The sequence below is a fragment of the Pituophis catenifer genome, unplaced genomic scaffold (assembly GCF_029215685.1).
Source record: "Pituophis catenifer annectens isolate HBS135680 unplaced genomic scaffold, rPitCat1.0.hap2 SCAF_5, whole genome shotgun sequence".
NCBI classification, from domain to species: domain Eukaryota; kingdom Metazoa; phylum Chordata; class Lepidosauria; order Squamata; family Colubridae; genus Pituophis; species Pituophis catenifer.
Window position 1 is genome coordinate 55,170,232 of NW_027256885.1, and position 25,380 is coordinate 55,195,611.

General features: G+C 44.9%; 1 protein-coding gene across 11 annotated transcripts in view; it reads left to right on the forward strand.

The window, feature by feature from the left end:
- The window catches only part of EPC1 (enhancer of polycomb homolog 1), a 331,961-nt gene that overhangs the window by 195,959 nt on the left and 110,622 nt on the right, over window positions 1-25,380 (forward strand). For 7 of the 11 annotated variants that reach the window (XM_070944627.1, XM_070944631.1, XM_070944630.1 and 4 more), the window contains exons 7-11: window positions 12,992-13,168; window positions 13,251-13,340; window positions 13,428-13,576; window positions 15,771-16,117; window positions 17,244-17,321. In XM_070944627.1, the coding sequence (XP_070800728.1) occupies window positions 12,992-13,168; window positions 13,251-13,340; window positions 13,428-13,576; window positions 15,771-16,117; window positions 17,244-17,321 (841 nt within the window). The remainder of the gene's footprint in view (window positions 1-12,991; window positions 13,169-13,250; window positions 13,341-13,427; window positions 13,577-15,770; window positions 16,118-17,243; window positions 17,322-25,380) is intronic. The other 4 variants (XM_070944622.1, XM_070944628.1, XM_070944626.1 and 1 more) reach the window with 3 other exon arrangements.

The window sequence follows — 25,380 nt, forward strand, 5'->3', positions numbered from 1 at the left end:
TTGGCTTTAACTGTTCTTCAAAGGTATCTCCTTCACTCCTCCTAGGTTTATTTTTGGCTGGATTGCAGCTTAGTTAGCTGGTTTCCAGGAATGCTTTCCTCCACTCCTAACCTTATTTGTTGGCTGGATCACAGTTTGGTTTTAACTGCTCTCCAACATTTTCTCCTCCACTCCTCCTAGGTTTATTTTTAGTTGGATAACGGCTTAGTCAGCTGTTTTCCAGGGATGCTTCCCTCCACTCCTAACCTATATTCGCTCTTCCTGTTTACCTGGGGGGATGGGAGTGCGGAACCCCGGACTCTGACTGGTGTATGTAAATGCCAGGTCTGTTGTGAACAAGGCCCCCCTTGTGCATGAGCTTATTGACGAGGAGGGCAAGGACCTGGCCTGCATCACTGAGTCCTGGTTGGGCCCGGAGGGAGGGGTTCCTCTCTCCGATCTATGCCTGCCGGGTTTCCGTGCACTGCACCAGCCGCAACTCCGGGGAAGGGGTGGGGGGGTGATGGTTATTATTAGAGAAAGTCTTAGTCCCAGGGAGGTCACTGTCCCTCAGATAGGCAGGTGTGAATCTCTACTGTTGAAATGGAGCCCTGGAGGACAGTCGGGTCTGTTGATTATGTACCTGTCTCCCAGCTGCGTGTCTTCAGCCCTGCCCGCACTGCTCGAAGTCTTAGCCGAACTGACGGTTGAGCTCCCCAACCTGATGGTAGTGGGAGATTTTAATCTCCCGTCAGCCAGCGAGACATCTGAGCTGGTTCGGGAGTTCATGGCCTCCATGACGGCCATGGACCTGACTCAGGTTGTACAGGACCCAACTCACAGTGACGGACACACACTTGACCTGATTTTTGTCTCTGGGCAGTGGATAAATGTTCAGGGTAGGGGGGAATTATCTATTCAACCCCTGTCATGGACTGACCATTACCTCCTTAGGCTGGACTTTCTATCCGCTAACCCCCACCGCTGGGAGGCGGGACCAATACGTTAGTTCCACCCCAGGCGCCTGATGGATCCTGAAAGATTCCTGACGGAGCTTGGGACATTTCCCACATCCCTATCCTGCGATTCGCCAGAGGCCCTGGTGGATGCCTGGGAACAGGCTGCCGCTGGGGCATTGGATCAAATCGCCCCCTTGCGGCCTCTCCTTTGACAGGGATCCCGTGCAGCTCCATGGTTTACCGCGGAACTCAGGGAGATGAAGCGTCAGAAGAGACGCCTAGAGGGCTGTTGGAGGTCTTCCCATTCCGAGTCTGATCGAACACAGTTAAGAACCTATATTAGGTCTTATCTTGTGGCGATGGAAGCGGCAAAGCGTGATTACTTTGCCACTCTCATTGCGTCTGCAGAGAATCGCCCAGCAGCCTTGTTCCAAGTCACCCGCTCCCTTCTTAATCAGGGAGTGAGGGAGGACTCCTTGCAGGGCAGTGCTGAGGATTTTGCTCAATTCCTGCAAGACAAAATCACTCAGATCCGGATGGGTTTAGACTCTGAATGGACGGGGTCTGACGAGGAGACAGGAGCAAGTCTTGGAAGGTGACATCTGGGTTGACTTTGACCCTGTATCCATAGATGAAGTGGACAAGATTATGGGTAGATTGGGGGCCTCCACATGTTTGTTGGACCCATGTAACAAAATTCTGACAAAATTTTTAGCGAAAATTTTAAGGGGACCCGGGCGGGCGACTAGGGTGGGTTTGGGGGGTAACCCACAGGGGTCGGGGGGAGCTGGGGGGACTAGTTCCTATATTGGGGAGGGCGTTGCCATCGACATCGTGGGTGGGAGGGGCAGATATGGTGGGAGCAGGGGGCCATATCGTGTTAGGGGAGGATGCACTCACTATCTGCGAGCGTTTGCGTGCTCCGGCCCTCAATGCTCATCTCGCACCCTGGGTTGTTCAGATCCTCAGGCCCTGGGCCTTCGGTTGATGTTGTGCAATGCCAGGTCTGTGGTAAATAAAGCCCCCCTCATTTGTGATCTGGTTCAGGAGGGGGGTGCGGACCCGGTAGGTATTACGGAGACCTGGTTGGGCCAGGAGGGGGGGTCCCCCTCATTGAGATGTGCCCTCCGGGTTTCTATGCATTCCATCAGCCGAGGTCCCAGGGGAGGGGTGGGGGGGGTGGCGGTTCTAGTAAAGGAAGGTCTCGCCCCAAGGGAGGCCACTGTACCTCAGATAGCCGGATGTGAGTCCCTCCTTGTGAAGTGGGGACAAGGGAGGCAGATGGGCTTGCTGATTATGTACCTGGCTCCCTGCCACGTGTCGGCGGCCCTGCCCGAGCTCCTCAACGTGATTGCCGAGGTGGCGGTGGAGACCCCCAGGCTTATGGTCATGGGGGACTTTAACCTGCCGTCTGTCAGCGAAGCGTCTGAGGCGGCTCGGGAGTTCATGGCTTCCATGACGGCCATGGACCTGACCCAATTAATTTGTGGACCCACGCACAGGGGAGGACACACTCTGGATCTGATTTTTGTCTCTGGGCAGTGGATGAATGATCTTGAGATAGGGGAGATAGTGATTGAGCCCTTGTCATGGTCGGATCATTCCCTTCTTAGGCTTGACTTTCTAACCGCCACACCCCACCGCAGGGAGGCGGAACAGACCAGATGGTTCCGCCCCAGGAGCCTGATGGATCCTGATAGGTTCCAGATGGAGCTTGGGCCATTTCCTGAGGCTCTGACTCATGGCTCGGCTGAGGAGCTGGTGGCCGCCTGGGATAGGGCGGCCGCTGACGCTTTGGACCGAGTCGTGCCTACGCGGCCTCTGACCTGTCGCTGAGTCTACCTGGCTCCTTGGTTTTCCGAGGAGCTGAGGGAGATGAAGCACCAGAAAAGACGCCTAGAGAGCAGTTGGAGATCTAGTCGCTCCGAATCCAACCGAACACTGGTAAGATCTCATATTAAGACTTACCTAGTGGCGATAAAAGCGGCAAAATGTAACTATTTTTCCGCTTTTATCACATCGGCAGATAATCGCCCGGCCGCCCTGTTTAGGGTGACCCGTTCCCTCCTCCATCTGGGAGCGCGGGAAGATCCCTTGCAGGGTCGTGCCGAGGATTTTGTCCAGTATCTGCACGATAAAATCACTCAGATTCGGGAAGGCTTGGTCTCTGACTGGGTAGGTACAGACAGGATGATGGGTGCCGGACTTGAGACTGCCATTTGGGAGGAGTTCGACCCTGTTGCTCCCGAGGACATGGACAGGATACTGGGGCGGCTGAACGCGACCACATGTTTATTGGACCCGTGTCCCTCCTGGTTGGTGCTGGCCTCCCGGGAGGTTACGCAAGGCTGGCTCCAGGGGATTATCAACGCTTCCTTGAGTGAGGGTGTCTTGCCATCCGCCTTGAAAGAGGCAGTGGTGAGGCCCCTCCTCAAGAAGCCTGCTCTGGATCCGGCTGTTTTGGCTAACTATTGTCTGGTCTCCAACCTTCCCTTCTTGGCGAAGGTTGTTGAGAGTGTGGTGGCGCGACAGCTTCCTGGGTACCTGGATGAAGCTGTCTATCTGGATCCGCTCCAGTCCAGCTTCAGGCCTGGGCACAGCACGGAAACGGCATTGGTCGCATTGGTGGATGATCTCTGGAGGGCTCGGGATAGGGGTTGTTCCTCTGTCCTGGTCCTGTTAGATCTCTCAGCGGCTTTTGATACCATTGAACATGGTATCCTGCTGCGCCGGTTGGAGGGGTTGGGAGTGGGGGGCACCGTTCTGCGGTGGTTCTCCTCCTATCTCTCTGACCGGTCACAGTCGGTGTTGGCAGGGGGGCAGAGGTCGACCCCGAGGCGCCTTGTTTGTGGGGTGCCTCAGGGGTCGGTCCTCTCGCCCCTTCTGTTCAACATTTATGTGAAGCCGCTGGGTGAGATCATCCGTGGCTTTGGGGTGGAGTTCCATCAGTACGCTGATGATACGCAGCTGTACATCTCCACCCCAGGCCATCCCAACGATGCCCTTGAAGTGATGTCCCAGTGCCTGGAGGCCGTGCGGATCTGGATGGGGAGTAACAGGCTTCGACTCAACCCTTCCAAGACCGAGTGGCTGTGGCTTCCAACGTCCCGATATAGCCAGCTGGTGCCATCGCTGGCTATTGGGGGGCGAGTTATTGGCCCCCACGGATAGGGCTCGCAACTTGGGCATCCTCCTGGATTCACGGCTGTCTTTAGAAGAGCATATGACAGCCATGGCCAGGGAGGCTTTTTATCAGGTCTGCCTGATTCACCAGTTGCGTCCCTTTCTGGATCGGGATTCCTTACGCACAGTCACTCAAGCACTCGTCACTTCCCACCTGGACTATTGCAATGCTCTCTACATGGGGCTCCCCTTGAGGAGCACTCGGAGGCTCCAACTGGTGCAGATTATGGGGGGATTATGGGAGCGAGGGGTCGCTCCCATGTGACACCTCTCCTGCGTGAGCTGCATTGGCTTCCAGTGGTCTTCCGGGTGCGCTTCAAGGTGTTGGTTACAATCTTTAGAGCGCTCCATGGCATAGGACCTGGGTATTTGCGGGACCACCTTCTGCCGCCGATAGCCTCCCACCGACCAGTACGCTCCCGCAGAGAGGGACTCCTCAGGGTGCCGTCAGCCAGGCAATGTCGGCTGGCGACCCCCAGGGGGAGGGCCTTCTCTGTGGCAGCTCCCGCCCTCTGGAACGATTTGCCCCTGGAGATAAGAAGGATATCGGATCTCCGGGTCTTTCGCCGTGCCCTGAAAACTTTTCTTTTCCATCAAGCAGGGCTGGTGTGAAACCCGCCCCTTTTTTTTAGTTTTTTAGTTGTTTAGCTTTTAATCTGTCAATGGGTTTTAATTCGAATTGTTTTAAATTTGGGCCAAAGTATATAATTCTTTTAATAATTTTAAATTTTGTATTGTTATGTGTTCTAGTTCTGTGCACCGCCCTGAGTCCACTAGGAGAAGGGCGGTATACAAATTGAATAAAATAAATAAATAAATGTCCCTCCTGCCTTGTTGCGGCAACCAGAGAGGTGACTAGAGACTGGATCCAGGCGATTGTCAACGCTTCGTTGAGGGATGGGGTCTTCCCCGCCACCCTTAAGGAGGTGGTGGTTCGACCCCTTCTCAAGAAGCCTGCCCTCGATCCGGCCTCCTTGAACAACTTTCATCCCATCTCCAACCTTCGCTTTATAGTGAAGGTTGTTGAGTCCGTGGTGGCGTACCAACTTCCACAATTCCTGGAGGAAACGGATTACCTAGACCCGTACCAATCAGGTTTCAGGCGCGGACACAGCACAGAAACGGCTTGGTCGCTCTGGTGAATGATCTCTGGCAGGCCTGGGATGGGGGTTATTCCTCCATCCTGGTCCTACTTGACCTCTCAGCGGCTTTTGATACCATCGACCATGGTACCCTACTGTGACGACTCGGGGGGGTGGGGGTGGGGGGCACTGTTTTGCAGTGGTTCTTCTACCTCTCGGGTCGTACGCAGTTTGTCCCCAAAACCCCTTACGTGTGGGGTGCCTCAGGGGTTGGTTCTCTCCCCCTTGCTCTTTAACATCTATATGAAGCCGCTGGGTGAGATCATTCACAGTTTTGGGGTGAGGTATCATCAATATGCTGATGATACCCAGCTTTACATCTCCACCCCGGACCAACCTAGAGATGCCCTTTCCGTGATGTCTAAGTGCCTGGAGGCGGTGCGGGTCTGGATGGGTAGGAACAGGCTCAGACTCAACCCTTGCAAGACGGAGTGGCTGTGGTTGCTGGCATCTCATGATCTAGTGGCCCCACCACTTTTGATGGGAGGGGAGTCGCTTACTCCCTCTGAAAGGGTGCGTAACTTAGGCGTCCTCCTGGATTTGCGGCTGTCTTTAGTGGACCATCTGACGGCCGTGACCAGGAGGGCTTTTGCACAGGTTTGCCTGGTGCGCCAGTTATGTCCTTTCCTAGACATGGATGCCCTGCGCACAGTCACCCAAGCTCTCGTCATCTCTCGTTTGGACTACTGTAATGCCCTCTACATGGGGCTGCCCTTGGGGTGTACCCGGAGGGTCCAGCTGGTCTAGAATGCGGCCGCGCAGGTTGTTACGGGAGCTTCCCGTTACTCCCGTACAACACCTCTCCGCGAGCTGCACTGGTTACCGGTGGTCCTTCGGATTCGCTTCAATGTGCTGGTACTTACCTATAAATCCCTACATGGCATGGGCCCGGGGTATTTACAGGACCACCTTCTGCCTGCCTCCCACCGCCCTGTGCGCTCACATAGCACTGCCCTCCTCCGGGTGCCATCGACCAGACAATGTCGGCTGGTGACACCAAGGATGAGGGCGTTCTCTGTGGCCGCACCGACCCTCTGGAATGGGTTACCCACGGAGCTCCGGACGGCCCCCGACCTCCGTTCTTTCCGCTGAGAGCTGAAGACATGGCTTTTCCAACAAATTTGCTGATCTGATGGGTGGTTTTAATTGGATGGATTTTAAATTGATTGTCTGTGTAGTTAGTTTTACTGTTTTACCGTTTTTGTTGTCTTGGTTTCTGTAAGCCGCCCCGAGTCGCTCGGGAGAAGGGTGGCATATAAGTATAATAAAATAAATAAATAATAAATAAATAAATAAATAAATAAATAAATAATTAGCTGGTTCACAGTTTGGCTTTAACTGCTCCCCAGCATTGTCGCCTCCAAAGTTTATTTTTGGCTGGTTCACAGCTTAGTTAGCTGTTTTCCAGGGATGCTTTCCTCCACTCCTTACCTTATATTTAACTGGTTCACTGTTTGGCTCTAACTGCTCTCCAGCATTATCTCCTCTGCTCCTCCTAAATTTATTTTTGGCTGGTTCACAGCTTAATCAGCTGTTCTCCAGGGATGCTTTCCTCCACTCCTAACCTTATATTTGACTAATTCACAATTTAGCTTTAATCATCTGATCACCAAAATCATACCTCCTTACCAATTTAAAATAATAATGCATTTTAATATATATCTTCTCTCCTACAGTTGCAAGAAAAAGTATGTGAACCCCTTGGGATTACGTGGAGTTTTGCATGAATTGGTCATAAAATGTGCTCTGAACTTCATCTAAATCACAACAATAAAAAAACACAGTCTGCTTAAAATAATACTACACAAGCATTAGATGTTGCCATGGTTTAATTGAACATAACATGTAAACATTCACAGTGCAGGGAGGAAAAAGTATGTGAGCCCCTAGCCTAATGACTTCTCCAAGAGCTAATGGGAGCCAGGAGTGAGCCAACCTTGACTCCAATCAGTGTGATGATATTGGATGTGTTGCTGACAGCTGTCCTGCCCTTTAAAAACACACACCTGTTTTGGGTTTACTGGTTTCAAGAAGCACTGTCTGATGTGAACCATGCCTCGCAGAAAAGAGCTCTCAGAAGACCTACGATCAAGAATTGTTGACTTGCATGAAGCTGGAAAGGGTTACAAAAGTATCTCCAAAAGCCTTGATGTTCATGTGTCCACGATAAGACAGACTGTCTACAAATGGAGAAAGTTTAGCACTGTTGCTACTCTCCCTAGGCGTGGTCGTCCTGTAAAAATGACTGCAAGAGCACAGCGCAGAATGCTTCATGAGGTGAAGAAGAATCCTAGAGTGTCAGCTAAAGACCTACAGAAATCTCTGGCACATGCTAACATTTTTGTTGACACATCTACAATAAGGAAAACATTAAACAAGAATGGAGTACATGGGAGGACACCACGGAGGAAGCCATTGCTGTCCAAAAAAAATATTGCAGCACGTTTGAAGTTTGCAAAAGAGCACCTGGATGTTCCACAGCACTACTGGCAAAATATACTGTGGACAGATGAAACCAAAATTGAGTTGTTTGGGAAGAACACACAACACTATGTGTGGAGAAAAAAAGGCACAGTACACCAACATCAAAACCTCATCCCCACTGTAAAACATGGCGGAGGGAGCATCATGGTTTGGGGCTGCTTTGCTGCCTCAGGGCCTGGACGGATTGTTGTCATTGATGGGAAAATGAATTCCAGAGTTTATCAAGACATTTTGCAGGAAAACGTACGACCATCTGTCCGCCAACTGAAGCTCCGCAGAGGATGGGTGATGCAACAGGACAATGACCCAAAGCATACAAGTAATTCAACAAAAAAATGGCTTCAACAGCACAGAATACGCCTTCTGGAGTGGCCCAGTCAGAGTCCTGACCTCAACCCGATTGCAATGCTGTGGCATGACCTTAAGAGAGCGATTCACACCAGACATCCCAAGAATATTGCTACACTGAAACAGTTTTGTGAAGAGGAGTGGTCCAAAATTACTCCAGATCGTTGTGCAGGTCTGATCTGCAACTACAGGAAACGTTTGGTTGAGGTTATTGCTGCCAAAGGAGGGTCAACCAGTTATTAAGTCCAAAGGTTCACATACTTTTTCCTCCCTGCACTGTGAATGTTTACATGTTATGTTCCATTAAACCATGGCAACATCTAATGTTTGTGTAGTATTATTTTAAGCAGACTGTGTTTTTCTATTGTTGTGATTTAGATGAAGTTCAGAGCACATTTTATGACCAATTCATGCAAAACTCCACGTAATCCCAAGGGGTTCACATACTTTTTCTTGCAACTGTACTCTCTCCTGAACTATTAATTTTCTTTGAATTTCTCCCATTTCCTATTTGTTTCTTGTTTTTCTATGAAAAGCAACATTTTAAACCATTTTGAAAACCAATTTACCATAATTATAAAATCTATAAACAAGTCTTATTAATATTCAAAAATTCATTCCCATTCTCTTATTTACTATGAAAAAACAACATTTTAAACCACTTTAAAATCAGTTTTCTATAACCATTAAAACTCTTACTAATATTTAAAAAATTCTTTCAAAGTCCTCACATTTTTTGTAGTTTATGACATTTCTCGCTTTAAAAATAATCATAAAATCAATAAACAATTCTTGTTAATATTCAAAGGTTCATTCACATTTTCTTATTTTCTATAAAGAACAATATTTTAAACCATTTTAAAAAAAAATTTTCTATAATCGTTAAATCTATCAGCAATTCTTATTAGTAATCAAAAATTCATTCATAATCTTCATATTTCTTATAGTTTTTCTATAATCACATTTCCCCCACCTTGAGAGTCACTTCTCTCAATAATAATAATGAAAAGTAAAAAGGAAAGAGAAAGGGAGAAGAAAAAAGGAATAAAAGTATGGCAAAAGAAGTCAAGAAGAAAGATTCAAAGAAAGAAAGGGAAAAAAAGAGAGGAATAAAATAAGAGAATAATAAAGAAAGGAAAGGAAAAATAAGAAAGAGAGAGAAAGAAGAAAGAGGAAATCTCCTCCTTACATTATTTAGACATCATTACATAGAAAGCATTTACATCCATTTTAATCAAACTATAGTATTTTTCTCATCTTGCTACCCAGTATATTCCAGTTTTTTCCTTTCTCCAATCTGTCCAAACTTTTTTTTCTTTCCAGTTCCAATATCAGTAAGGTTATAAAGGCTAAAGGATTTAGTTCTTTTGTGTTCCATATATGGTAACATCATGTCTTCTTCTGTTGCTATGCCCTTCCCTTTTGTTGCCACGCCATTAACCAGCAGTTTTAATTGTTCCAATTAATTTCTTCTTCCCAACTGTCCATAAGTAGTCCAAAGACAGATTAAGTACATCTAAAATCAAGCCTCCTTAGTTTTTCCTCAAAATAATCCAATTTGGGAAACAAGAAACAAAGTTTCTTCTTTAAATAGCAAGCAATCCACAATTTGCACTTTCACTTCTTCTCAGTAGGCAACCATTTTAGCTTCCTCCGCTTGTTATTTCTCATAGCTTTAAAAAGACATTCTGCTTATTTCCTCTTCTCTTTCTCCCTCTCCCTCTTCAAAGATAATCCATTCTCATTAAAGACCAGGAAAATATCAAATTTTAAATCCATCCAAAGGCACATTAATTCCAAAAGCAATCAATAAGTACTATTGTCCTTTAATGGGTCTTCTCTTTGTTAGTTGTTTTGAATCCTTTGCCCAAGTAGTTCTTAGCCGCTATTAGGGCCAGGGCATTATTAAAAACCAATTATTTGAAGGCTGTTCCCGCCTGGCCTAGTCCTACTCACCCGGCATACAAATGCCTTGCTCCTGCATCTCCTGCACTTGGCTTGTCCCGGTTGCCACAGCCTTGGGGCAGCCACCATGGCTGCCGCTCCCACCACCGCCGACACAGAGGGCAATCCTCTAGCCCCGAGGAACCTGCCCATTCCTCTCGGCCATCCGAGGGGTCCCTCTCTAATTCCCTGTCCCTTCAGGACAGGGTAGGTCCGCGGACCTGCCGGCGGTGGCTTGACAGACAGGGTTTTCACAGGGCTCCAAGGAGCCCCGCTATTTCCCCATCCGAATCGCGGCGCCAACCGGAAGTCCCCTCTGCCCCTTATTTCTGAACTGTTGGAACAGCTCTGAGAGGCTACCGTCTACACCATATTGGACCTTCGGGGAGCCTATAATCTTGTTCAGATCCGGCCCGGGGATGAATGAAAGACAGCGTTTGGCACTAGGTACGGACACTTCGAGTATACTGTTATGCTGTTTGGGCTGACAAATGCCCCTGCAGTCTTCCAGCTTTTTATGAATGACATATTCCGGGACCTATTGGATCAGTTTGTCATGATTTACCTGGACAACATCCTGATCTATTCTCCCTCTTGGAAGAGCCACCAACAGGACCTACGCCTGGTCCTGCAACGGCTACGGGAGAACCGCTTGTATGCTAAACTGGAGAAATGCCATTTTTTTCAATCTACCATCGACTTCCTGAGACATCACATTTCTCCTGAGGGCATTGCGATGGAGCCGAGCAAGGTCGAGTCTCTGTGCAGTTGGCAACCCCTTCGGCGAGTTAAAGATGTCCAGTGACTCCTCAGGTTTGCCAACTATTATCGGACCTTTATCCCTGGCTTTGCTTCCCTGACAGCACCCCTCACTTGGCTCCTTCAGAAAAAAGATCCCGTTTCAATGGAGTACCCCTGAGCAACAAGTGTTCCAGGCCTTGAAGCAAGCATTCATGCAAGAGCCCATCTTGAAACATCCCGACCCCCACCATCCATTTGTAGTGGTAGCGGATGTGTCCGATGTTGCTTTTGGAGCGGTGCTACTCCAGGCTTACGCACCCAGCAGTACCCTCTTCCCTTGCGCATACTACTCGTGGAAGCTAAACTCAGAGCGCAACTACACCATCTGGGAGAAGGAGCTACTGGCCATTAAGGTGGCGTTTGAGGCCTGGAGACATCATTTGGAAGGGGCCCACATGTTCATCCAACATATCTTCTGGCTGCATGGCCTACCTGATAGGGTCGTTTCAGACAGAGGGGCTCAATTTACAGCCCAGTTCTGGAAAGGGCTGATGATGGCCTTGGACGTGAAAATCTGCCTGTTGTCGGCACATCATCCGGAAACTGATGGCAGGACAGAGAAAGTGATCAGGATCCTGGAGCAATATCTGCACTGCTTCATGAACCATAATCAGGACAATTGGGTGGATTGTCTGGCAGTGGCGGAGTTTGCGTTCAACAACTCACAGTACACCTCCACACAAATGACACCTTTCTTGGCCAATGTGGGGTATCATCCTCGGTTCTTTCCCCTCATGCAAGTCGATTCACCAGTTCTGGCAGCTAATGACTATCTGGCCGAGTTACAGGCTGTCCATCAATTGGTGCGATGGTATCTGGAGAAAGCCAAGGCTGATTATAAGGAAGTTGTGGACCGGTCTCGGCAAGAGATGCCGGCATTGGCTGTGAGGGATTGGGTATGGCTGTCCACCAGGCAGCTTCTGTCAGAAGTTACACCACTGGTATCTTGGCCCTTTCCCCATTGAAGCAGTCATCAACCTGGTTGCCTATCACCTGGTTGCCACGCACGCTGCAAGTCCATCCAATCTGTCATCAATCCCTCCTTGTTCCAGAACGGTCAGCCTGTCCACTCCGCCAACCAGACCGTCCCCCGCCGGATTCACATGACGTAGGTGGGCCGCCCGAGTACGAGGTCACCACCATTCGGGACTCCCGGTGGCTGAAAGGACGTTCCAGTACCTGATTGAGTGGAAGGGTTATGGGCCGGAGGATTTCACATGGAAGGATGCAACCTCCGTGCATGCACCTGCTTTGCTGCAGGCCTTCCACAATCAATTCCCATCACAGCCACACCTCGATCGTCAGACACGGAAGGGCCCTGCAGTGACGGATAGTGTTGTGGCCTGCCAGAGGAGCTGGCGGCAGACTCGGATGATGATGAGGTTGGGGAGAAACTTGGGCCAGTTCTGGAGTCTGAGGAAGGCTCTGATGGATGCTCTGCATCAGAAACAGATAGAGCCAGAGTCGTCTGACGTTTCCCAGCCACCAGAAAGGCAGCTGCCTTCGGAAGCTGAGATAAATAAGTGGGGAGGAAAAACAGCTGGGGCCTGTTCCAGATGCGCATATGCGCAGAGCTGTTAGGAGAGGAGAACAACTAAGGACAAGGAGTCGACTCGGGAAGCAAGGCACACATGGACGCTGAATGGCCCCTCCCTGGCTGGGGAATAAATAGAAGGAAAGGGGAGTGGTGGTTGTAGGAGACAACCGTTTGGATTTCGGAAGATTTGACTCATTGTGTTTTGTGCCTCAGAGACTGCTTGCCAGAACTTATTACAGCTTTGCAGCTGGCGGCTCCTGGCCTGGCAATTATCTCAAGGAACTGATAAGGTCTGTTACTGCAGTTAACTCTTTGAAGGATTATTGCCTGGACTTTTTGGTGTGTGAATGCCATTAATTCACAAGAGATAATAAAGGGGTTTTTTTTGGGACAAGGAGTCTGTTTCTTGTTTCTGCTAAGACTGGGTCAGAACACCATGATTTGCAGTCAACTTGAAAGAGCCTTTATCTGATTCTCTATTAGGGAAGGAGAAATTCCTCTTTACCTCTCATTTTATCACAATGGTACATTTAAAAAAAAAGTTTCTAAAACGTTGATCTTCTCCTAATGGATTTACTCAGATGAAACAATTAATGCATTTTCTCTTCATGCAGCAAGAGAAAGCTGATGCTATACGGCCGAAGAGAAAATATGAGAAGAAGCCCAAAATTGTATCTTCATCAGCTGCTATTGCTACTCAGCAGTCAATTCCTACTGCACTGCCAATCTTTAATGTTAAAGATATGAATCAGTACGACTTTCCCAGCTCTGATGAAGAACCTCTTTCTCACGTATGATGTCTACAGTTTCTTTGGTTCAGAGGGAGGAAAGATACTTGCGTCTTTATACTTACCTACTGCTTTCTTTTTGAAGGTCTTGTCTGGCTCTTCTGAAGTTGAGGAAGAAAATGATCCTGATGGGCCATTTGCTTTCCATAGGAAAGCAGGCTGTCAGTATTATGCTGTAAGTTTTGAGTTTCTACAGTACTGTATTGTTACACTTATTAATTAAATTCATGTTTTAACCCTTTTCAATTATTTCTTTTCAAAGCCTCATTTAGAACAAACTGGTGACTGGCCGTGGAATAGTCCTAAAGGGGGAACATTAGGAGATGAGCGTTACAGATACTGCTTAACCACCCTTACTGTGCCACAAAGTTGCATTGGGTTTTCACGTAGACGGGTTGGACGTGGTGGAAGGTAGGCTTATTTATCATAAAACTCACTACACTAATATATTGAAAAGTATAAACATGATGTAGAAAAACAATTGAAATGTTAAATATATTTGCTGTATTATTTAAATTAAAATTTATGTACTAATTAGCCATCTGTTTTCTTAAATCTATATCTTCAACGTTATGATGATCTCCCTTCTGTTACAGAAATACCACAGCCTTATTGTGACTTTTCCCCTTATCTTTTCCCCCTTGAATCCATTTAAAATCCATGATTTAGAGGTTTGCACTAATCATATTTCATATGTCATTGCTAACTCTAACTTCTCTGAAAATAATGGGAAGATCCTGAAAACGTATGACATGTTACCAGACCTCTATTATGCCTACTTGAACTATCAGTTTGGCAATCTTTTTGTGGGACAGGTGTGGTATTCCATCTTTCTTGAGAGTAGGTGCCTCCTGGTACCCCTGTGATTCTGTGCATCTTCTGCTTAAAGGTGTAGGTGCTTTGAGGTTCTTCTGAGATAATCTCTGTATGGAAATAACGAGAAGAATATAGGTAGGCCTCAAAGCAGCTTGATTTCTCATCAAATGATTTGCATGGGTATAAGTTTTTTATAGGTTTCATTAAAATCCATGTCAAATTACATTAGCATATTTTTCTACAAGGATTTCTGTGGCATCAAAAATAGTGATTAAGCATATCTTGTCTGGATTCTTTTCTCGAGAGTGAGCTATAATATATTGCTTTCAGCATGTAATAATTTTTTTAAAAAAAATTATCTAGCTAATCTGGACCCTTCAACACTGTTTTTTACCTTATAAACATGAGGTATAAAGATGTTTTACATTGCTACTACTACAGATGCACATCAGCTTGGAAAGAAGTAGTATATCCTGTATATTTTAGTATTTCTTAGCATAGTGTTGTTCATGTTCTGCAATGAAAACTCTTTGATAAGTCTCCATAATCTACTTTCCTGTCATCACATTCAAAATTGCCTCAAATTAGAGGCTTGTAAGAAGAATACACCATCCTTTGTGTTTAGTGATCTAATTTCTAAAGTATTTTTAAGTATTTATTTGTACTTTTTAAAAGCTAGGTTATTTTTTTAGATATAGAGGGATGAGGGCTCTTTTTATCTTAATTCCAATTGGATTTTGCAGCATATTAATGTCTCTAATTATTTTAGCCTTTTGTCTCCGACAGCTACAGTTTGACACTGTTAGGCCTAATTACCACATTTACCTTTTAAACTTGTTTGCGTTTCTTAAATTATGAAAAATTATATTCATAATAAGGATCACATAGTTTTTGAAGAAAGAAAAATTCTTTTAACTCTTTAGTAAACTGCAAGCATTTGAGCAGTGAAAACACTTATAGTATTTACCATAGCTATCCTAGTTAATAGTGACGTCTATCCAGATTGTTCTTTGTTTTGCTTCCATCTCCTAATCAAACATAAGGTATAGTAAACCTCTTTATATTCTAATATCCACTTACAGTGGTTTGACATTTTGTTCAAATAAACAAATACTGACTTGTTTCATTTAAACTAGAGAATTACTGTAGCAAGTTGGCGTTTGTGAGCCTGAGGTTCCTGGTTATCTTTCAAAGGCATGGCTTTTTCTTATAAAAAGGGAAATGCCTTTCTTGCTAAATTGCCTTCATAAGAAAAGGTATAATTTATCAACTTCTTTCATTGTATGTTGTCTTGCTTTGTTATATGCAGCTCTTAAATAGGGCTGAACTTACTTTATAAACTGATTTGGAAGAACTATTGTTTAACTCACCCAAGCATGAAACCTTTTTACTATACATTTAAAAAGCCCACGTTTCTTTCAAGCTTCCCCATAAGTCTATTATTAATTACTATTAATTAGATTCATTGTGATTAGTTAACTCCTTAAGTAGTAGCACCTTCTTTCAGGCTAAATGTGAAAGCATGAAAAAAGACCTGATGCTTTAATAAGTAAGAGAGAAGTACAGATTTTTCATGAGGATCTGACCATTCCTTCCAAATAATTTTCAAATTGTGCAGTGCCCTGTTGTGAATGTTTTTCTGATAGTTGAAGCAACCAGTTTGAAAAATACTTTCACAGATAATTTCCCTACTACTTCTTCCTGATGTTTTAAAAATAAGTTTTGGATAAAGATAGGAATAACACTGTGTCTTATATGTAATTAAAAATAGTCTTCTTTCCATTTTTAGGGTGTTCCTGGACCGAGCATATTCAGAAAACAACAGTCCATTTTGCCAGCTGGATTCAGAAATACTTTCCTCACAACTACACTCTTCAGTCAATCAATTTGCCAATACCTCAGAAACAAATACCTCGGACAGATATTTCTTTAAAGACTTCAGTCAGATACTAGTCAATTTCAAATCATGTAGATGGAGGCATTTTAGGCCTCGGACACCATCCCTACATGACAGTGATGAATTTTCCTATAGGAAATTACACAGGAGTGTAAATCAAGCAGGCACAGTACAACCTGGGACCCAGACATGCAGTACCTCTATGCAAAGTAAAAGTAGTAGTGGTTCAGCACACTTCGGTATGTTGATTTTCACAAACTTAATTCTAAACATACTTTTGGCAAAAGTCCAATATTTCCTCCATAATTTTTCTCAGTTGCTGATGTTTATGTTGCATGTTTAAACACCATGTTAAAGTTAAAGATTAATATAGTAGATTTGGTGCAGACTTAGTTTGTACTTTAATTATAGCTATATTGAATCAAGTTCCCCTATGATTCTATGTTTTTAAATGTTTCTTTAGTAGAATTTTATTGTTTGTTCCTTAAATTTGTTATTTATCTTTGCCGTTTTATTTATATTTACTACTTTTGACAATTTATAATTTGCTATTAAGCCTTCCATCCTTTCTAAGGTAGGTTAAATGAGGACCCAGTTTGTGGGGGCAATAAGCTGACTTTGTATAAAATATACAAAAGTATGAAGGCTATTGCTGAGCACATTGTAAGCCGCCCTGAGTCTCCGGAGAAGGGCGGCATATAAATCAAATTAAAAAAAAAAAAAAAAAAAAGGAATTGGTTTAAAATGTTCAAGATATTGATACTTAAAATTCAAAATCTTACAGTATGCACAATCATGAAAAGTCCTACGTATACAATGATTTGTTGGTTAAAAGGACCAATTTGTCAGTTTTGTTTTATTATGACAAAAAGCTTAGAGATCACCACTGAAAAACCTGTAGCCTGTAGTTCCTTTGGCAGTGTGAATACCCATCTATATCAGATTTTAAGGAGATGGTACAAATAGAATTTTTTTTTAGAAAGTATACTAATCTGTTGAAAGGAAGCAATTCTGTCCTGACTTCTAGTAAGAGGATCTTGTTTAAAAGAGTCTTATACAATGCTATCTAAAAATGAGCATGAATATAATTTAAGGCTTCAGTGGTTTGAGGGCAGTTCAGAATTATATCTCCAAACAGTAAATTACTGGTCAGACAGATATGGCCTTCTGACTGAACAGCACTGCTATAGAATTCTGGAAGCAGTTGCCAAGACTGAGATTGTGTTGGTTAAATATGTAATTTTCAAATGTAAACCTTGAGAGTTTAATTTTTCAACTGTGATCATCTTCTTTCTATCTTCTATAACTGACACAAACCTCTTTAAATTCTTTTTTTATTGATGATAATTTTTTTTATTTCCAAAGTTAAAATACAAAATCCAAAAAGAAGAAAGAAAAAAAAGAACAAAACAAAGACAAAAACAAAAAGAAAAGAAAAAAAAGGTGTGTAAACAAAATATCAAACATACACATAAAATGTCCCCCCTGGTTGAACACTGATAAATATAATTCAGCAATATTAATTGTTGTCCGTCCCCCCCGTCCCCCCACAATTTATGAACTTTTATATATTGGCAAAATTGCTATATAACATTAAAAATATCACAAGGCTTTAACATTAAAATCATCCAGCTCCCATCTTTTTTTTATAACTCTTTTTTGTGGGCATTGTAGAGAATATATGTTATGTAGTGTTCAAAGTCCTTAATTTATTGTTGCTTTGATTTTAATATCCAAATCCCTCTTATAGCTGAGCTTTCACAGCAAAGTATAGACAGTTCCTTGTCAAGGGCAAAGAAAGTAAGTGTTCCTTAACAAAGTAACCACAAAGGAAACTGAAATAATACAGGTAGTCCTCGACTTACAACAGTTCATTTAGTGACCGTTCAAAGTTACATCACTGAAAAAAGTGACCATTTTTCACACAACCGTTGTAGCATCCCCATGGTCACATGATTTACATTCAGATGCTTGACAACTGACTCACATTTATGATGGTTGCAGTGTCCCAGAGTCATGTGATTGCCTTTTGTGACCTTCTGACAAGCAAAGTCAAGGAGGAAACCAGATTCACTTAACAACCATGTTACTAATTTGACAGCTGTAGTGATTCACTTAACAAATGTGGCAAGAAAAGTCGTAAAATAGGGCAAAACTCACTTCACAAATTTCTTACTTAACAACATAAATTGTGGGCTCAATTGTGGTCATAAGTTGAGGACTACCTGTAGTTCCCACAGTAGAAAGCAAATGGGGAAAAAAATGAAAGTTCTCATCTTTTTGAAATAAAAAATAGAAATATGGACAAAAATAAAATGGAATAACAGTTCTTTTAAAAAACTATTAAAATCCTTACAATAAGCATTCAGTATAAGTCAGATCAAATCATTTTCATTGCAGAAAGGAGAACCTTCATTGACATCCTTGCGGCGAAAGTGAAAGTATATTTTATAACTCAAAAGTACAATGATGAAAGCTCACGTTTATAATCCAACAGGGGGGTGTAGAGCACTTCAGCATTCAGCCAGGTTATTAACAGTTAAAAATGTTAGTCCAAAAAAAAAAAACCCTTCAAAATCTGATGTTAAAACAGAGGCACCCCTAAGAATACAAACAGCAACAGGAAAAGATGGAGACCTTACCACTCCAGCTGGTCTTACAGACAATTGCAATCCTCTGGATTCTCTTCCTAGGCAAGTACATGGTCTTCTGAGGGTCATCATGCAATATTCCAAGATAGTCATGTTCAAAATCCAGGGACCATGCTGTGAAAGAACTGGCTTTGGCACTGAAGTCAGCTGTTTGTCGGCAGGGAGAAAAAAACACCACACCACCACCTGTTCAGTGCGCCATTTTCTGGAGGACTACTCAAGCCACTTTTAAATTCTTTTGGAATGGTTCTGTAGCTATGTATATCTGTTTCTTTTTAAAAAAAGACAAGGAAATCATCTCTGATGTGGTTGAATAAAAAGAATGCCTATAGTAACATCCCTAGTAATTTTATTAAGACTTTTGGCGATCTTAATTGTCTAATCATTATGTTTACTATAATTGATATTTGTGACTTGAATACAGGTAGTCCTGACTTACAGCCACAATTGAGCCCAAAATGTATGTTGCTAAGTGAGAAATTTATTAAGTGCGCTTTGCCCCATTTTACGGCTTGCCACATTTGTTAAGTAAATCCCTGCAGTTGTTAAATTAGTAACATGGTCGTTAAGTGAATCTGGCTTCCCCATTGACTTTGCTTTTCAGAAGATTGCAAAAGATGATCACATGACCCTGAGACACTGCAACTGTCATAAATATGAACCAGTTGTCAAGCATCTGAATGTAAATCACGTGACCATGGGGATGCTGCAATAGTCATAAGTGTGAAAAATGGTCATAGGTCACTTTTTTCAGTGCCGTTGTAACTTTAAACGGTCACTAAATGAACTGTTGTAAGTTGAGGACTACCTGTAATCGATCGAGTCAATAAGAATAGGAATATTCTTTATTGGTAGAGTGTGATTGGATACACAAGGAATTTGTCTCTTATTATAAATAATAAAGATACCAATAGGAGAAGGTAGTAGATGAGAAAAATGAGAAGATGAGAGAGATGAGAAGAGAAGGATAATACCAATACAGCCCTACTACATGGGTAAAATATATTTAGGCATAAGACAATGTTGTGGGAATTAGGTGTTTAGCAGAGTGATGGTATGACTAGTTGTTTTGGCATGCAATGCCCTCTTAGCAGCGTCTTGAGGGAAGAAGTTGAAACAGTTTATGTCCAGGATGTGAGGGGTCAGTAGATTTTTTCTCAGCCCTCTTTCTGACCTGTGCAGTATACAGGTCCTCAGTGGAAGGCAGGCTGGTTGCAATTGTTTTTTCTGCAGTCCTAACTATTCATTGAAGTCTGTACCTGTCCTATTTAGCTGCTGTACCAAACCAGACAGTTATAGAAGTACAGATGACAGACTCAGTAATTCCTCTGTAGAACTGTATCAGCAGCTCCTTGGGCAATCTGAGCTTTCTGAGTTGATGCAGGAAGAACATTCTTTGTTCTGCCTTTTTAATGATGGTTCTAATTAAGGTGTCCATGGGAAACTATAGAACCCAGAAACTTGAAGGTCTCTACTGTTGATATTGTGATGTCTAATATTGTAAGAGATGATAGAATAGGAGAGCTTCTCCTAAAATCTACTATCATCTCTACAGTTTTAAGTGTTCAGCTCCAGGTTGTTCCGGGTGCACCACAGGGCCAGTTGTTCAATCTCCCATCTGCATGCAGACTCATCATTGTCTCGAATGAGACCAATGACTGTTGTATCATCTGCAAACTTCAGAACTTTAACAGAGGGATCCTTTGAGATACAGTCATTGGTATAGAGAGAAAAGAGTAATGGAGAGAGCACAGAGCCCTTGGCACCTGTGCTAATTGAATACTGCATCCAGTTTTGGTCACCATATTATAAAAAAGATGTTGAGACTCTAGAAAGAGTGCAGAGAAGAGCAACAAAAATGATTAGGGGACTGGAGGATAAAACATATGAAGAACAGTTGCAGGAATTAGGTATGTATAGTGAAAAGAAGGACTAGGGGTGACATGATAGCAGTGTTCCAATATTTGAGGGGCTGCCACAAAGCAGAGGGGGTCAACCTATTCTCCAAAGCACCTGAGGGCAGGAGAAGAAGCAATGGATGGAAACTAATCAAGGAGAGAAGCAACCTAGAACTAGAACACTGCTTTCACAAGTTGTGGGTGCCCTGTTGCTGGAGGCTTTTTAGAAGAGAGTGGACAGACACTTGTCTGGAATGGTATAGGGCAGTGGTGGCGAATCTATGGCACACATGCCAGAGGGGGCACTCAGAGCCCTCTCTGTGGGCACGTGCACCATCACCCCAGCACAGAATTCGCCAAGAGGGCAGTTACCTTGGCCTGCTGTAAACATTGGTCTCCGCTTCTGCAGCTCCGTCAGGCTCTTCTCTCCCCCCCCTCACTTTCTGCCAGGGCGAGGACCCCGCCCCCTAGGCTGCCCCGCGAGACACCTGATCCCACCAGGGCTGCCCCAATCCCCTTCTCGAGCCCTCCACCCCCAGAGGAAAAGAACACCGACGGCCCATCAGACAGTGCCGTAAAGAGCCCTCACTCAGCGGGTCCTGAAGGCAGAGAGAGAGCGAGAGAGCTGGGCAACCCTGTGCTTTGGTTACCAGGGGAGGTGGAAGTGCCTGAGGGGGTGTGGCCTTCTGAAAGGGGGCAGGGGCATGCCTCCAAGCCAATTTCTTTCCAATTTGCTGCCCATCTGGGAATAATATTAGGAAGGGGGGAGAGTTATTAGAATTAAATCCCTGCTCCATTCTTTCAGAGAGGGGGAAAGGAATGCAGGATATTCACTCTAAAGCTTAATTAGGCCTGTCAAATAAACCTTTAAAACACCATGCATTTTTAGTGTTCAACTAACATTAACTAACATTCTGGATGGTATAGAAAATAGAATATAGAAGATTTTTTAAAAAATTAACCAAATGCACAAACCACACAGAAATAATCTTGCAAAGAACAAAAAAACAAGTGAGGGGTCAGAGACAACAATACATCAACACCTGAGATCAAAATCAGATTTCAGAGCTTGTGAGATATGGTAACTGTTTGGGACTGGAAATTTTTTTCCCAGAAACTGGAAAACGATATGCAAAACTCCCTGGGAACATTGCCTTAAAATGCTTAATTAAATGGAATATTTTGTCAGTTAAGGGGCTCAGCTGTTTATAGTGTTCAATTTGAGGAGCAAAGCAGTGATCTCACTGCCACTTGCAATTCTTGCTCTACAGTAATCCTATCAGAAATGCAAACTAAATCATGTATTTATTTGGGATATCAAGAAATTAATGGAAGTTTTTTTTTTCAATTAATGGTGTGCTGTGTTAAGCTTTGTTGTGGTTTTTCTGAGGCTCTCTCTACTTTCTTAATTTGGCTACTGTGGTAAAGTCACCCCCTGAATCTTGATTTAATTTGTAAATACGTACAGCTACAAGCTTCATCCATATAGCACTCTTAAGTCATAAAGGGATTTTTTGGCTTGGCAAAGTCAACAAATTTGACTATTTTGAGCAAATCAGTTATGCAAACTATGATGTGAAGTTTCCGAAAGATGCCCTAATTAAATCATGAGCCTCGAGCCAAGTTTCAAAAGAAATCCAGTCATTTATTAGGAGCACCATTCCGGCAATTACTCTAATGGAGTCAGCTCTAAACCCCCACATGATTTGCCGGCCCCTATGACCCTGTTCCCCTCTTCCTCACTGGGCATGTCATAAATCACATTCTGCAATGGACCACGTTGGCGGGCTGAAAAAACCCCACCCCTCCTGCTGACCCCAGTAACCTAGGATACAATCTTTGACAAGGCATGTGTGGAATGTATTTTCCGTTGGGCAGATGAGCAGCTTCATCAGTTCTCCCCCTCCTGCTTATGGCAACTTGAAAGCTGGTCTGAAAAGCTTTGCAAGTTGACATATGACATGTTGCATGAACATGACATTAAACATATTCATTGATGGAAGGTGGAAGGGTGATACCAGCAACGGGTGGTGGACCGATGCACGCGGGGAAGGAGGGGAGCGCACGGGAGATCGCGGCACCAGAGCTCTTCCTGTGCGTTTCCCCCAGCTGGCCTGGGCTGCGAGGAAAGCACGTGGGAGATCCTAGCTGCAGTTTACTCATGAGCAACATTGGCCGGGAGAGGCAGGGAGAAAGCCCAATGGTGCTCACGAGTAAACTGAGGCTCCTAAGGAGGGGTCCAGCCTCCCTGCCCACAACATCTTCACCTGAGGGCATCGCTGGCAGCCACTTCCTGCACCTCCTATCCCGTGCTCTTCTCACTGCTGCTCGGCCTCCTCAATGCACGGAAGCAGGAGGCTTTCACTGCCTGCTATCTGCTGGTTGCCTCTAATCTGCAGTTTACTCGTGAGCAAGTTTACCCATGAGCATGGTGCTCACCAGTAAACTGCAGATTACAGGAAGTCGGCAGCTCGCTGGCTTACTCGCTCTGCTGCTCGCCTGGCAGAGCGCAGACTGGCAGCTCCAGGTCGTCTCTCGGCTGTTGTGTGCAGGGAAAAACCTTCTCCTGAGTGCAAGCAATTAGTTGCCTCGCACTCCCTGCACGCAATGGCTGAGAGAGGACCCAGAGCTGCCACTCTCTGGTAAAATGCACGTCTCACAGTGGGGCGCAATTTGGGGTGGCAGGTAGGGCAGGGGATGGGGGGGAGCTCAGCAAGCTTTGCAGCTGTGTGGCTACAAAGGTTGCTGTGCCGGCTCCCCTCTACCTGCCGGCCAGCGCCTCCCAAAGCCGCCAGCGTTGCATACAGCCGCTGCGCTGGGACTGATAGGGGCAGCAGCAGCCCTCTCCTGTCTTTCTCCAGCTGAGCGGGAAAAAAAGGAGGGGGACTTCACAAACAAAAGAGAATTCTCTCTTTTGGCACCGGAGCCAAAGGTAAAAGAAACTGGTGGGGAGAAAAAGAGGGAGGGTAGGAACAGGGGAAGGGCAATTTTTTCCGTTGTTTTAACTCTGTAGCAACATCCTTCCCAGCTACTGCTTTCTCTGCTCAGCAGCAGAGCTGCTTTATTTTTAAAGGTTAGTCCCCTTCTTCCTGGGAGAGAGAAGAGCGGGGGCGGGGAGAGAAACAATTGGCCCATTGCTGGGAGAAAGTGGCAAGAAGGTGACAAGCAACAGGGAGAAAGCAGAACTACTTAACTCATTTTTTGCATCTGTCTTTACACAAAAGGAAAAAAACAGTCCAACCTATCAAAAACAGCACCACAAAAAACAAATTAGGAACACAAGTTAAAATAGGGAAGAAAATGGTAAGTGAACACTTGTCTACCCTAGACGAGTTCAAATCACCAGGACCAGATGGATTATACCCCAAGGTTCTGAAGGAACTGGCAGACGAGAACTCAGAACCACTGAAATACATCTTTCAAAGATCCTGGACCACAGGGGAACTGCCAGAGGATTGGAAAAGAGCTGATGTAGTTCCCATCTTCAAAAAAGGAAAAAAAATAGATCCAGGAAACTACAGACCTATCAGCCTGACCTCAATACCAGGGAAGATTCTGGAAAAGATAATCAAACAACGAATCACCGAACACCTAGAAGCAAACCAAGTAATAACCAAAAGCCAACATGGGTTTGTCAAAAACAGATCATGCCAGACTAATCTTATTACATTCTTTGACAAAGTGACAAAATTAGTGGACCAGAGGAATGCTGTCGATATAATTTACTTGGACTTCAGTAAAGCTTTGATAAAGTAGAACATAACCTACTACTAGATAAAGTAGAAAAATGTGGGTTAGACAGCATCACCACCAGATGGATTCGTAACTGGCTGACCAACCGCACTCAACGTGTAGTCTTCAATGGAACTGCATCTACATGGAGGGCAGGATGCAGTGGAGTACCCCAGGGCTCTGTTTTAGGCCCAGTGCTCTTCAACATCTTCATCAATGACTTGGACGAGGGGATAGATGGGGAACTCATCAAATTTGCAGATGACACCAAGCTGGCAGGAATATCCAACACTCCAGAAGATAGGCTCAAGATACAGAAGGATCTTGACAGACTTGAACATTGGGCGCTATCTAACAAAATGAAATTCAACAGTGAAAAAAGGTTCTACATTTAGGGAAGAAAAACAAAATGCACAGGTACTGTATATGTGGTACCTTGCTCAATAGTAGTAACTGTGAGAGAGATCTTGGAGTCCTAGTGGACAGCCATTTAGATATGAGCCAGCAGTGTGCAGCAGCTGCCAAAAAAGCCAACACAGTTCTGGGCTGCATAAACAGAGGAATAGAATCAAGATCATGTGAAGTGTTAATACCACTTTATAATGCCTTGGTAAGGCCACACTTGGAATATTGCATTCAGTTTTGGTCTCCACGATGTAAAAAAGATGTTGAGACTCTAGAACAGTGGCCATTTCACAGGGGTCGCCAAAGCCCTCTCCCCCCCCCCACGCCTTCACTCACCCTCACCCTCTGCCTCTGTTGGAGGGCTGCGTATCCCAGCGTGCAACGCGGTGCCTCACACTTTAGCAAAGAGAGCGGAGAGAGGTTGCGTGCATGCGTGTGGGTGTGCACGCACGTGACTAGAAAACATTCTAGTGCAGGAAAAGTCCTGGGGAGTTCAGGGAGTCCCTGCTGCTGGTGCTGCCACCGCCGCCGCCACCACCACCGATACCTGCAGCTGCAAGAGCCCAACAGAAAAAGTTTGGGTGAGTAAGTTCAGGGATTCCCTGCCGCCACTGCGCCGCCTATGCCTCAGTGGTGGGTTGCTCCCGGTTCGCACCGGTTCCGGTAGTAAAAAAATTTAATAGTTCGGAGAACCGGTAATAAGATTGGCTGGCCACGCCCCCGAACCGGTTCCCGGCCCGGTCGCCGTTCGCTTACCCCGCCCACTCCCAATCTATTGCTGCCTCCTGAGTCCCAGCTGATGGCTAGAGGGAAAAA